Source organism: Delphinapterus leucas, chromosome 3 (genome assembly GCF_059928025.1).
Source record: "Delphinapterus leucas isolate spDelLeu-1000000601 "Yukka" chromosome 3, BTC_Dleu_Yukka2, whole genome shotgun sequence".
In the NCBI taxonomy this organism is placed as follows: Eukaryota; Metazoa; Chordata; class Mammalia; order Artiodactyla; family Monodontidae; genus Delphinapterus; species Delphinapterus leucas.
The window spans coordinates 52,307,065-52,322,288 of NC_143131.1; the positions used below are offsets into that span (position 1 = coordinate 52,307,065).

The window sequence follows — 15,224 nt, forward strand, 5'->3', positions numbered from 1 at the left end:
CTGCTCAATTTTTAATTTAATTTGATGAACTCAATGAAATGGAGGAATCTTTTTGTTGTTGTTGTTGTTTGTTTTTTTTTTTTGGTCAATTTAAACGTGGCTATTCCCTGAAGAAAACACCTTTTCTTTCTGGGTTTGTCTCTTTGGCAATGGGAGTAAGGAGAGGAGGGCAGCATGTATTTCCTTCCTATCTAAAATTGAAAGTATTTTTTTGTGTTTTACTCAAACATGAATTTTGTGTAATAAATTCTGAACTAGTCATGACTAATATCATGCATTTTGATATAACAGGATAGACATGATTCAGCTGATGATCAAAATATTTGTCATGTGTGGCATATGGATGTAGAAGCCCTTCCAGAATGGATACACTGCCTAATACAAAAAGTAAGTTCCATAGTTTCTGAGTAAAATTAGGAATATACTACCTTCAGAAAGTTTTTGTCCTCATTTTAGAGCTATTTTTCTTGGATGCATTGTTTCAAGAGACATGAAAGGGTGTGTAACTTGATTACACTTACTGGTTTCTTCATTATTACTGGAGTGCTCTGAGTACTTTTATACCTCAGACTTTGCACTTGGTATTTCCCCTTCCTTGAATTCTCTTCCCACAACTACTCACCTGTTTCTTCATTTCCTTAGGTCTTTATTCTCAGTGAGGCATTGCCTAGCCAGTCTATCAGCTGCCTCTCCCCACTATTACCACTCTCAACACTTCCTTTCTCCCTTCTCTACTTTGTATACCTATCTATGTTTTACACACACATTATAAGTGATATATAGAACTTTAAATATGCTTAAGTATATATGACATATATAAATTATTATACACATTCATACGCATATCCACATATGCATATATATACACACACACACAAAGGGCTTACTGATCTTGTTAGTTACCTAGCTCCTCTACTAGAATATAAACTCCATGAAGTCAGAAGTTTTTATATTTTGTTCATTATGTACTATATCCCCAGCACCTAGAACAGTACCTATTGAGTGAATGAAATATCCTATGTGTCTCATTACACAAATGTAAAATAAACTGGAAAATTAATGACTCTTACTGGCACAATCAGTATCAAAAAAACACACTTTTAAGGATCCTTAATGAAATATTATGAGTAGGAATTCATCTTGTCAGTGTGGCATCATTATTTCTCATAATTCAAAACAGCTAAATATTAGAAAAGTATAAGTAATATGATTTTTGGAACAATATAGTTGCCTTTCTCCACTGACTAGCTTACTTTTTTTGTTAAAGAATAACTGAGCTAGATATCCCTTGCATCCATTCTCACATTGTAATGATTTCCTGGGAAAATGCCAGTGCACTGCTTATTAGTGTCCTGAACTTTAGAAAATGTATTAGGACACTGTAGATGTCCTACTATCTCTGTTGAAAAGATAACTTTAAGTTAGTTCATTATTAATTTGTAATCTGAATATAGAAAATGAAGTAACTGATGTATGTATGCAGCCAATATCTTTTGGTTGTATGTAAAAAGGCAGGAAGAGCTTTATTCTGTTGGTTGGGTAAAGTTCCCTCCCACAGTGCTTGGTATGCAAGAAGTGTATCAAAACAGACACTTTTCTGTGAGATTTTACTTGCAAATTAAGCTCTGTAGACTGATTTGCTTCCTGGTTCCATAGTGTATTTTTCTTTTCATTAGTTCACACTGTATCCATATTCAGCCTATTGTTTAAGAGACTTTTAGAATTCTTAGGAGTATCGTTTAGATGGATGTGATGTGCAATATGTTATCATTCTAGACCTTTGGAGCTTCTTATCTCTATTTATTGGAAGGCTTGTTTCCATCTGGTAGACTGTTTTGTCTACTAATCAGAAAACAGAATGCTGGCCTTTTCTGTGGCATAGAAAACTTTCATGTGGTCGGCTTTAAAAGCAAACAAACAAACAATAAAACCACAAACAAAAAAACAGCTCACATTCTCTTTGGTTACTTTACAAAGAAAGAATTGTTTTTATTTTCCTTTATTACCTGTAGGCCCAGTGGACAGTTGGAAAACTGAATTGCCCTTTCTGTGGGGCCCGTTTAGGGGGCTTTAATTTTGTCAGCACTCCAAAATGTTCCTGTGGCCAGCTTGCAGCTGTACATCTCTCCAAAAGCCGGACCGATTATCAGCCAACACGGTCAGGCCGACTAATGAGAACCTCGCTGAAATACTTGTCACATCCTAGAGTTCAGTCAGGTTGTGACAAGGAAACTCTGCTGACAGGTGACGCCTCCAAAAACAGAAATCACGGGCTTTTAAACATGGCCCAAAATAATAATGGTCCTGGAAGATTAACGGAAGCACTCTGCCTGGAGGTACGGTCAACGTATTTCAAGATGAAGAATGAAAAACTGCTCTTCAAAGCAGATCCAAAATGTCAGCTTTTTGTTCCGCAGCTTGTGACTGGCAGATGCACTACGAAAGCTTTTCATAGAAAATCACATAGCTTGGATCTGGACATCAGTGAGAAACTGACTTTATTACCCACTTTATATGAAATCCATAGTAAGACTACTGTGTATCCCAGGCTAAATGAAACGCAGCCTATTGACCTTTCGGGCTTGCCTTTAGAATCGAGTAAAAATAACCATTCCTTTCAGGTTTCATCCAGTTTTGATCCTAATATGCTGCTGCAAAGATTTTCAGTGACTCCCCGTGAGACCCAGACACAAAGAGGAGGAGAATTTCAGTGTGGTCTAGAAGCTTCTGCAGTGTACTCTGGCCATGCTAGTTCTAACAACCTGACTTTCCTGATGGACCTGCCCTCAGCTGGCAGGAGCACACTGGAGGCCCCAGACCAGGAAGAGCACCTCTCTCCTCTGGACTTCCTGCACTCAGGCAGTTTTTCATTGGGTGCCATTAATCAGAGGCTCAGTAAGAGAGAAAAGAGCAAGCTGAAGAATCTGAGACGGAAACAACGAAGGCATGAAAGATGGCTGCAGAAGCAGGTAATTTTTAAAAGAGTTTACTAAAAATTCTGTATTATAAATATCAGGCTTTGGGGAGAGGAGCTAACTTTGAGTTACCTATATTATAAAAACTTGATTTGAGTGATTTTTGAAATGACATTTCTCCCAAGTGAACTTAATGATCATGTAGCTCTATTAACTGACATGTATAACCATGTCTCTGTGCTTACACATGTTCAGAAAATGCCCTTTTGTGAAGTTTTTCCCAATTTTGCTAATATTTTATAGGAACATTCATCTCATGATATTGAGACTAGGTTGTCATACACATTTTAAATATATTCATGTTAGGATTGTTTTGCAGTGCTGTTTTTTCAGGTTAAATTGAAACAAAAATGTTTCCCTAAGTAAATCCAATGTAGTGACAAATTCATTCACTTTCATTACATTTAGTTTAAATGGATATTTTCAAGGAGCCCTGTTTAATTATGTGCCCACATGAGCCAGATATGGTTAACTGTGCTAAATTGTGAAAATTATCTAAAGGATAATTGACCCTTACTGTAATTTTATAGGAGAGGGTGTTTCTCTGTGGTTTGAACTCCTATACCTATATTGATACGTTCAGGGGTGGGGTGTGTGAAGGAAACCAATATTAGGCACTGAGGAAACCAATTAAAACCAGTGGATGAGGTGCTTATGAAAATTTAGAAGTTTGAGGACCAGCTTATTTCTGTATAAACTATTTTTGCAAATTGCCTTCATTATTTGGTCATAATAGATAGCAGTCCTTATTAATTAGTATATTGAATATTAACAGTGTCCTCAGAGCTAAAATACAGAAAGCTACAACTTTACATAATAGTTTATTCTTAGTTAAGCAAACTCATTATTGTTTATGATTCTAGTCATGGACTGAATAAAGTAAAATTACTGCATTAAGTGCCTCAATCATGTTAGGTATTTTTCATCTTTTGGTTAGATAATATAAGTAATTGTTTTTGTATTTTTGACTGGGTTCTGAGAAAAGCATTTCAATTTGGTTTCTTTGCAAGTGATGGTGTAATGTGACATCAAAGCATATACTGTAGGATGTAAAAAAGAATATGTTTTAGCACCATTATAATATACTTTATAGTTTAACTTATCAAAGCTGTAAAATTCAAAAATTTTATTGAAAATTTGACTTAAACCTAGATAAATTGGAGATGATCATATGTTAAGTGAACAGAACAGATACCTTAAAAACAATGTGGAGGGTTCTAAAATAATTCTCTTAACAAATAGAGAGTTCAAAGAAGTATGAAAATTATACTTGTTCTGTGCTGTAAATATGCAAATAACATTTTTACAATTTTCAAAATGTGTATAATTCTTAGGCTAGGTACTTCTGAAAACCTGTTATATTTTTAATCATTTTCTAGCATAGGAACACTCTTCTTCACACAGTTGAAAGCAAAGTAAGACCAAAATTAATGGTCCTCTTTTTTTTTTTTGATAAGGTTGCTTTTATTCATTCACACACATGTGATTTAACCAATCTGCTTAGCTAACTGATCGAAGTGAATGAGTCTTAGTCAGACCTGTGACAAGTCAGTACAGGAATGATATGGTGGGATCCTAATAGGTTTGGTTGATTGCACAGGAGCTACAGGCAAACAAATGCCCAATGTGTCCTTAGCAAAGAAAATCTAAAAATAGGTAGCAGCATAGAAATGACATGAATTCACAGTGTGAGTACACACTGTGGTTTGAGTCAGAAGGAAGAAGAATTTTTAATAGTTTTACTAATTCAAGGAAAAGGATAAGTCCTAGGAAGAGTTGATATTCGAGAAAAATTAATGGCTTATCTATTCAGCTTGTTTAATGTTTAATAAAGATTAGTTGATTCTAAAACAGATATCAGATATCTGTTTTGTATATCATGCCTTTGGGTAATGACTTCCAAACAGATCCTGCCCCTTTTTTAATGAGAAAGATATGCATACAAGATATAAAGAAAAAGTTACCTATTATTAATGGTAATCTTTTTAAAGTTTAAAATAATTGGTTGGGATATCTAGATTTCTGACTTTCACTTGACATTTTAAATTTTTTTGTGTGTAAACTAGACATCTTTCTGTGGCAGATACCATGACAGAAAATGTTAATGATGCTACAAAAAGTTACTTAAATTTTTGAAGCTTAGGGATGTAAATGAGATTATTGTTAAAGCAGAAACTACAGCCAGTTTTCAGTGTTTTTGTTCAGCAAATGTTAATTGAACATCTACTTTGGGGAAAGAGTGCTGAGCAAACCCTTTTTTTATTCAACACAGTCTTTTTGGTTTTGGTTTTCTTTTTTAATTATCATGCAATAAAGTTGATTTATTCTTGGCATACAGCATTATAATTTAAACATATGTATAGATTCATATAACAACCACCACAGTGGGGGTCCAGAACAGTTCCATCAGCCCCACCCCAAATTTCCCTTGTGCCTTCATAATTGTGCCATGATTATATCTTTATAATCACACCCTTGTCCCATCCCTAATTCCTGAAGACCACTGATCTGTTCTCCATTACTTTAGTTTGTCTTTTTGATAATTTTATAAAATAATGTAATGTTATAAAATTAGAACACATAGTATATAATGTTTTGAGACTGGCTTCTTTTACTCAGCATAATTACCTGTGAGATCCATCCAAGTTGTTGCATATATCTCTAGTTTGTTATTCTTATTCCTTAATAGTATTCCATTGTATGAGTGAACCACAGTTTATCCATTTACTTGTTGAGCAGAGGTAGGTTATTCCAGGTTTTGGCAATTATGAATAGAGCTGTTATAAACATTCATGTACAGGTTTTTGTGTGAACCTAAGCTTTCATTTCTCTAGGGTAAATGTCCAGGAGTGGGATTGCTGGATCATATGGTAAGTAACTGTCAAATTGTTTTTCTGAATGGCTATACTATTTTGTATTCCAAGCAGCAATGTATGAGAGTTCCTTTTGCAGTGTATCCTCACAAACACCTGGTACTCTTAAAATATTGACATTAATAGATACATAATGGTATCACATTTTGGTTTTAGTTTGCATTTCCCTAATGACATTTCCCTAATGATGTTCACCATTTTTCAAGTGCTTATTTTGCCATTTATATATATTGTTTAGTGAAGTATCTTTTCAAATCTTTTAGTCATTTTCTTAATTGGGTTGTGTTCTTTGTGTTGAATTTTGAAAGTTCTTTATATACTTTGGATGTATGTCCTTTATTGAGTATGTGATTTGTAAAGATTATCTCCCAGTCTGTAGCTTGTACTTTTATTCTCTCAGAAAGAATTTTTTTTCCTATAGAAGAAACATTTAATTTTGATGAAGTCCAGTTTCTCAAATTTATTTTTAATGGATCGTGCTTTTGGTGTCCTATCTAAGAACTCTTTGCCTAACCCTAGGTTATGAAGATTTTCTCCTATGGTTTCTTATAAAAGTTATGTAGTTTTAAGTTTTATATTGAGAATTATGACTCATTTTGAGTTTTTTTTAATAAGGTGTGCGATTTAGGTTGAGGTCCCTTGTTTTGCATAGAGATGCTTGATTCTTCCAGAACTATTTGTTGAAAACACTGTCCTTTCTCCGTTGAAATGCTTTTTCAGCTTTGTCAGAAATCAACTGGCTCTATATGTGTGGTCTTTTTCTGGACTCTGTATTCTGTTCAGTTTATTTCTCTGTCTCTCCCTTTGCCAATAGACGTCTTTCTTGTTTATTGTAGCTTTATACTAAGTCATTAAAATAGGGTACTGTGATTCCTCCAACTTTATTTTTCATTTTCAAAATTGTTTTATTCTAGTTCCTTTGCCTTTCCATATAAAATTTAGAATCAACATTTTTATCTTTACAAAAAATAAATCAACTTGGGGAGAACCAAAATCTTTACTGTGTTTATTTTTCGAGTCCATGAACATGATATGTCTCTCCTTTTATTTAGGTCTTTGATTTCTTTCATCAGTATTTTGCAGTTTTCAGCATTCAGAATGTGTGCATATACTGTTAGATTTATACCTAAGTATGTACTTTTTCTGTTATTGTTAGTTTAAAAAATTGTTTTGATTTATAATTGTATTTCGCTAGTTTACAGAAACATAATTGATTTTGTTTTGACTTTATATCTTGTGCTGTTGATAGTACAGATCTTTGACATCTCTTGTCAGATTTATCCCTAAGTATTTATATTTTTATACTGTTGGTAAATAGTATTATTTTATTAAGTCTTAATTTCCATTTGTTCATGAATAATATATAGAAATATAATTGATTTTTGGTGTTGATCTTATATCTTACAGCCTTTCTAATTTTACCTATCAGGAATAGCAGGGGTTTTGTAGATTTCACTGGGTTTTCTACTTAGGTGATCATGTCTGCACATAAAAACAGTCTTACTTCTTCCTTTCCAATTTGATTATTTTTTGTGTGTGTTATTGAGTGAGCTAGAACATCTAGTAGAGTGTTGAGTAGAAGTGATGAGAGCAGGTATCCTTGTCTTTTTCCTGATGTTAGGAGGAAAGCACTCAGTCTTTCACCATTAAGTATTATGTTAGGTATGGGTTTTAGGTAGATGCCCTTTATCAGGCTGAGGAGTTTCTTCTATTCCTAGTTTGCTGAAAGTTTTATCATGAGTGGATGTTGAATTTTGTTAAATGCTTTTTCTGTATCAACTGATATGATTATGTGTTTTTAATGTGAATATTAAGTGATTATCAGATATTGAGCCAGTGTTTCATTCCCACAGTATAAATACTTTGTTATGTTGTATTTTTCTTTCTGTATTTTGCTGGACACTACTTGCCAGTATTTTTTGAGAGTTTTTTTAGTTTCTTTGTTTTTTTGCCTCTGTACATGAAGGATATTATCCTGATGCTTACTCTATTTTTGTACAGTGTTTTTCTGATTTGATATCATGGTAGTGCTGGCCTTATAAAATGAATTAAGAATTGTTCTTTCCTGTTGTGTTTTATGGAAAATATTGTGAAGAATTAATATTACTTTTTCTTAAATATGTGGTAATGAAACTGCCTGGGCCTGGAGGTTTTGGGGGTGGGGGTGGGTGAAAGAGGTGAATTTAACTATAAGTTCAGTTTCTTTAATGTTTATAGGACAATTCAGGTTGTCTATTTCATATTGGATAATTTTGGTAGTTGTTTTCAATGAATTATCTAAGTTGTTGAAAATATGTGTGTAGAATGTTCATAGTATTCCCTTATTATCCCTTTAATGTCTGTTGGGTCTGTAATGATATCCCCTTTTCAATCCTGATAATAGCAATTTGTGTCTCATCTCTCCTTCTCTCCCCCGCTCCCCTCCCCTCTTGCTTTTAGTTTTGCTAGAGGTTTATCAATTTTACTGATCTTTTCAAAAAACCAGCTTTTGATTTCAATTATTTTTTTCTATTACTTTTTGTTTTCAAAGTCATTGATTTCTGGTCTTACTTTTATTACTGACTTCCTTCTGCTTGCTTTGACTTTATTTTCCTTTCTCTTATAAAATATTTTTAATGGGAGAAACTTAAGTTTTCGATTGCAAATCCTTTTTTATCTCATCTAAGCATTTATTGCTATAAATTTCCCTTTAGTTACTGCATGAGCTACAACCCATGACTTTTATGTTGTGTTTTTAATTCAGTTCAAACTGTTTTCTAATTTCCTTTGAGACTTTTGTTGGCCCACGTAGTTTGTCTAAGTGGCTAGTATAATCATGCAAAGACTGAAATATTAGCATTCTGAGGAAATTTTAAAACTTCATCCTGTGGAAGAATATTTCCTTCTCTGGATTGAGAGAATGTAAAGCTGCCACTAGTATAGCTGTATAATATTTTAAAATAATTCTATTTAAACATTTTGTTTGTCCTGCTGTGTTGACATTTCTTAACCTTGAGCTTATTTAATACGAATAAAAGAAAATGTCTCTTTAAAACCCACAGGAAACTATTGTGAAAAGAGTTTACCTTACATTTCTGTGGTATGTTGTGCATGAAAATATAAAATAATTGACCAAGTATCATGGTTTTTAATAAATCAATGAACCATCTACAATGATTATATTGCATTGTTCTGAGTTAACTAAATGAGTTAAGACTACTTGTATTATTACAAGGGTGTGATTTAGGCACTGGGGAGAATAGAGGTCAATAAATTATATTAAAGACCTACTCATGTGTGTTTACCTAGAGAAGATATGCATTTTCCACAAAGGCATAAGTTTCATTTTCCTGGATTTGCACATAGGGATAATTTTTCACAGATTTTGAAGGAGTCCACTTAATCTTTTATCACTTGATTCATCATGTTGAAATCATACACAAATCATATTCTAAATATATTTTTGGTTATCTTTTTAAAATAAAATTTTTCTGCTTCTGAATCATAATAGTAATTCATGTATTGAACAGTTATTCCCCATTTGTTCTGTTTCTAAAGAAGAAAATTAATGGTTTATTGAAACAAAAAGCTTCAGTAATGAAAATAACTAAAATTTTAATTAGATAACACATTTTACTGGAATTTTCCATTGTGTGTGTATATATATATATACACACACAAGCACCCACCACACACAATTCTTTATCTGTTCACCTCTTGATGGACTCTTAGGTTGCTTTCATATCTTGTCTGTAGTATATATGCTGCTGTGAAGATTGGGGTGTGTGTATCTTTTTGAATTAGTGTTTTTGTTTTCTTCAGATATGTACCCAAGAATGGAATTGCTGGTTCATATGGTAGTTTTATTTTTAGTTTTTTGAGAAACCTCCATACTGTTTTCCATGGTGCCTGCACCAATTTTCATTCCCAGCAGCAGTGCACTGAGGGTTCCCTTTTTTTTTTGGCGGTACGCGGGCCTCTCACTGTTGTGGCCTCTCCCGTTGTGGAGCACAGGCTCCGGAAGCGCAGGCTCAGTGGCCATGGCTCACGGGCCCAGCCGCTCCACAGCATGTGGAATCTTCCCGGACCAGGGTACGAACCTGCGTCCCCTGCATCAGCAGGCGGACTCTCAACCACTGCGCCACCAGGGAAGCCCTGAGGGTTCCCTTTAATACACATCCTTGCTAACATGTGTTATTTATGGTCTTTTTGATGATAGCCATTCTGACAGGTGTGAGGTGATACCTCATTGTGGTTTTGATTTGTCTGATGATTAGCAATGTTGAGCATCTTTTCATGTGCCTGTTGGCCATCTGTATATCTTCTTTGGAAAGACGTCTGTTCAGGTCTTCTGCCCACTTTTTGATTGGATAGTTTTGTTTTGTTGCGATACACGGGCCTCTCACCGTTGTGGCCTCTCCTGTTGCGGAGCACAGGCTCCAGATGCACAGGCTCAGCGGCCATGGCTTACGGGCCCAGCTGCTCCATGGCATGTGGGATCTTCCCGGACCAGGGCACAAACCCGTGTCCCCTGCATCGGCAGGCGGACTCTCAACCACTGCGCCACTTGGGAAACCCCAGTAGTTTTGTTTTTTGATATTGAGTTACATGAGCTGTTTATATATTTTGGATATTAACCCCTTATTGGTCAAATCATTTGCAAAATTTTTTTTCCTATTCAGTAGATTGTCCTTTCTTTTTTTTTTTTTTGATGGTTTCTTTTGCTATGCAAAAGCTTTTAAGTTTAATTAGGTCCTGTTTATTTTTGCTTTTATTTCTTTTGCCTTAGGAGACTGATCTCTCAGAATGTTACAATTTGTGTCAAAGAGTATTCTGCCTATGTTCTTTTCTAGGAGTTTTGTAGTTTAAAGTCATACATTTAGGTCTTTAATCCATTTTGAGTTTAATTTTGTATATGGTGTGAGAAAGTGTTCTAATTTCATTCTTTTACATGGATCAGTCCAGTTTTCCCAGCACCACTTGTTGAAGAGACTGTCTTTTCTCTATTGTATATTCTTGCATCCTTTGTGGTAGACCTTAGGTGCATGGGTTGATTTCTGGGCTCTTTATTCTGTTCTATTGATCTACATGTCTTTTTTTGTGTCAGTACCATTCTGTTTTGATTACTGTAGCTTTGTAGTATTGTCTGAAATCAGCTTTGCTCTTTTTTTTATCAAGATTGCTCTGGCAATTTGAGGTCTTTTGAGGTTCCATATAAATTTTAGGATTACTTGTTCTAGTTCTGTGAAAAATGTCATGGGTATTTTGTTAGCGATTGCATTAAATCAGTAGATTGCCTTGGGTAGTGTGGTAATTTTAATAATATTATTTCTTCCAATCCATGTACATGGGGTCTTTCCATTTATTTGTATCATCTTCAGTTTCTTTCTTCAGTGTTGCATGGTTTTCAGATTACAGGTCTTTAACCTTCTTGGTTAACTTTATTCCTAGGAATTTTACTCTTTTTGATGAAAATTTAAATAGAATTGTTTTCTTGCTTTCTCTCTCTGATAGTTCATTATTCGTGTATAGAAAAGAACAGATTTCTATATATTAATCTTGTATTCTACAACTTTACTGAATTCATTTATTAGTTCTTGTAGTTTTTGATGGAGACATTAGGATTTTCTGTATATACTACCATGTGATCTGCAAATAATGACAGTTTTACTTCTTCCCTTCTAATTTGGATGCCTTTTCTTTTCTTTTTTTTTTCTTGCCTGATTGCTTTGGCTAGAACGTCCAATACTATGTTAAAAAGGAGCAGTGAGAGTGAGCATCCTTGTCTTGTTCCTGATTTTAGAAGAAAAACTTTTAGCTTTTTACTGTTGAATATGATGTTAGCTGTGGGTTTGTAATAAACAGCCTTTATTATGTTGAGATATGTGCCCTGTATACCTACTTTGATGAGAGTTTTTATCATGAATGGATGTTGTCAAATGCTTTTTCTGCATTTATTGAGATGATCGTGTGACTTTTATCCTTCACTTGGTTAATGTGGTGTGTCACATTGACTGATTTCTGGGTATTGAACCATCCTTGCACTCCTGGAATAAATCCCACTTGATCATGGTTTTTAATCCTTTTTATGTATCATTGAATATTTTGTTGAAGATTTTACATCTGTATTCATCAGAGATAAAGGCCTCTAATTTTGGTGGTTTTTTTGTAGTTTTTTGGTCTGGTTTTGATATCAGGGTAATTATGGCCTTATAGAATGAATTTGGGAGTGTTCCCTCTTCTTCAGTTTTTTTGGAATAGTTTAAGAAAGATAGGTATTAGCTCTTACTTATATGTTGGCTGGAATTCCCCTGTAAAGCTATCTGGTTCTAGACTTTTGTTTGCTGGGAGTTTTTTTTTTTAATTACAAATTCAATTTCACTACTAGTGATTGGTCTGTTCTGATTGTCTATTTCTTCTTGATTCAGTCTTTGAAGGTTGCATGTTTCTAGAAACTTGTCCATTTCTTCTAGGTTTTCCAGTTTGTTGGCATATAGCTGTAGTATTCTCTTATGATTTTTTGTGTCTCTGTCATATTGGATGTTATTTGTCCTTTTTCATGTCTTATTTTGTTTATTTTGGTCCTCTCTTTTATTGTTGTTGATGAGACTGTCTAAAGGCTTATCAACTTTATGTTTTCAAAAAAACAGCTCTTGGTTTCATTGGTTTTTCTTCTTTTTTGCCTCTATTTTATTTATATCCTTGCTAATCTCTGTTATTTCCTTCTTTCTGCTGATTTTATACTTTGTTTATACTTCTTTTTCTAATTACTTTAGATGGTAGGTGAGGTTGTTTAATTGAGATTTTTCTCATTTCTTGAAATAGACGTATATCACTATAAGCTTCCCTCTTAGAACTGCTTTTGCTGCATGCCATGGATTTTGGAAGGTTGTGGGGTTTTTTTCATTTGTCTCGAGGTATTTTCTGATTTTCTCTTTGATTTATCATTGACCCATTTTTTTATTTTTTAGTAGCATTTTTTTTAGTCTCCATGTATTTTTGTGTTGTTACCATTTTTCTTCCTGCAGTTAATTTCTGGTTTCATTCTGTGTTGCCAGAAAAAATACTTGGTATAATTTATATCCTCTTAAATTTGTTGAGACTTCTTTGTGGCAAAGCATGTGATATATCCTGGAGAATGTTCCATTTGCACTTGAAAAGAATGTGTTTTCTGCTGTGTTTGGTTGAAATGTCCTATAGATATCTATTAAGCCCAACTGGTCTAATGTGTCTTTTAGGACTACTTTTCCTGTATTGATTTTCCCGTATTTCCCCTGTTGATTTTCTGTCTGAATGATCTCTCCAGTTATGTAAGTGGGTGGTTAAAGTCTCCTACTATTACTGTATTATTGTCAGTTTCTCTCTTTATGTCTGTTAATATTTGCTTTATATATGTAGATGCTCCTATTTTAGGTATGTATATGTTAGTGAGTTTTATATACAGTTCTTATATTGATTTCTTTATCATTATATAAAGCCCTTCTTTTTGTTATACACTTTGTTTTACTGTCTACTTTGTCTCGTATGAGTATTGCTACCCCAGCACTCTTGTTGCTATTTACATGAAATATCTTTTTCCAGCCTCTCACTTTCAGACTATATGTATGTTTAGCTCAGAAGTGAGTCTCTTGTAGTCAGCAGATAGATGGCTCTTGTTATTTTTAACCAGTCAGCCCTCTCTGTGTCTTTTGATTGGAGCATTTAGTCCACTTACATTTACAGTGATTTTTAATATGTAGGTAGTTACTGCCATTTTGTTACTTGTCTTCTGGTAGTTTTTGTAGTTCTTCTCTGTTCTTCTTTTAGTCTCTTCCCTTGTGGTTTAATTATTTTTTAGTGGCATGCTTATGTTCCTTTCTATCTGGTATTTGTATTTTTATTGTAGGTTTTTGATCTGTGGTTATCTTGGGGTTCATATATATTAATTAATATTTATATTTATTTTTCAAAACTGGTTGAAATTTAAGGTAAAACACATTCTAGAAGGTCTACATGTTTCACTCCCCTTCCCCACATTTTGCTTTTTTTTAACATCTTTATTGGAGTATAATTGATTTACAGTGGTGTGTTGGTTTCTGCTTTATAACAAAGTGAATCAGTTATACATATACATATGTCCCCATATCTCTTCCCTCTTGCGTCTCCCTCCCTCCCACCCTCCCTATCCCACCCCCCTAGGTGGTCACAAAGCACCGAGCTGATCTCCCTGTGCTATGCGGCTGCTTCCCACTAGCTATCTACTTTACGTTTGGTAGTGTATCTATGTCCATGCTACTCTCTCATTTTGTCCCATCTTACCATTCCCTCTCCCCGTATCCTCAAGTCCATTCTCTAGTAAGTCTGCATCTTTATTGCCGTCTTGCCCCTAGGTTCTTCTGACCAATCTTTTTTTCTTTTCTTTAGATTGCATATATATGTGTTGCATACGTTATTTGTTTTTCTCTTTCTGACTTACATCACTCTGTATGACAGTCTCTAGGTCCATCCATCTCACTACAAATAACTCAGTTTCATTCCTTTTCATGGCTGAGTAATATTCTGTTGTATATATGTGCCACATCTTCTTTATCCATTCATCTGTTGATGGACACTTAGGTTGCTTCCATGTCCTGGCTATTGTAAATAGAGCTGCAATGAACATCTTGGTACATGACTCTTTTTGAATTATGGTTTTCTCAGGGTATATGCCCAGTAGTGGGATTGCTGGGTCATATGGTAGTTCTATTTTTAGTTTTTTAAGGGACCTCCATACTGTTCTCCATAGTGGCTGTATCAATTTGCATTCCCACCAACAGTGCAAGAGTGTTCCAGTTTCTCCACACCCTCTCCAGCATTTATTGTTTCTAGATTTTTTGATGATGTCCACTCTGATCGGTGTGAGATGATATCTTATTGTAGTTTTGATTTGCCTTTCTCTAATGATTAATGTTGTTGGGTATTCTTTCAAGTGTTTGTTGGCAATCTGTATATTTTCTTTGGAGAAATGTCTATTTATGTCTTCTGCCCATTTTTGGATTGGGTTGTTTTTTTGTTGTTGAGCTGCATGAGCTGCTTGTAAATTTTGGAGATTAATCCTTTGTCAGTTGCTTCATTTGAAAATATTTTCTCCCATTCTGAGGGTTGTCTTTTGGACTTGTTTATGGTTTCCTTTGCTGTGCAAAAGCTTTGAAGTTTCATTAGGTCCCATTTGTTTATTTTTGTTTTTATTTCCATTTCTCTAGGAGGTGCGTCAAAAAGTATCTTGCTGTGATTTATGACATAGAGTGTTCTGCCTATGTTTTCCTCTAAGAGTTTGATAGTGTCTGGCCTTATATTCAAGTCTTTAAACCATTTTGAGTTTATTTTTGTGTATGGTGTTAGGGAGTGTTATAATTTAATTCTTTTTTTTTTTTTGCAG

The 15,224-nt window shown here is 34.3% G+C and overlaps 1 protein-coding gene across 10 annotated transcripts in view; it reads left to right on the forward strand.

Moving 5' to 3' along the window:
• Positions 1-15,224, forward strand: part of RNF180 (ring finger protein 180) — a 298,759-nt gene that overhangs the window by 60,159 nt on the left and 223,376 nt on the right. For 7 of the 10 annotated variants that reach the window (XM_089908899.1, XM_089908901.1, XM_089908904.1 and 4 more), the window contains 3 exons: positions 292-387; positions 2,013-2,969; positions 5,810-5,845. In XM_089908899.1, the coding sequence (XP_089765025.1) occupies positions 292-387; positions 2,013-2,969; positions 5,810-5,845 (1,089 nt within the window). The remainder of the gene's footprint in view (positions 1-291; positions 388-2,012; positions 2,970-5,809; positions 5,846-15,224) is intronic. The other 3 variants (XM_089908900.1, XM_089908902.1, XM_089908908.1) reach the window with 1 other exon arrangement.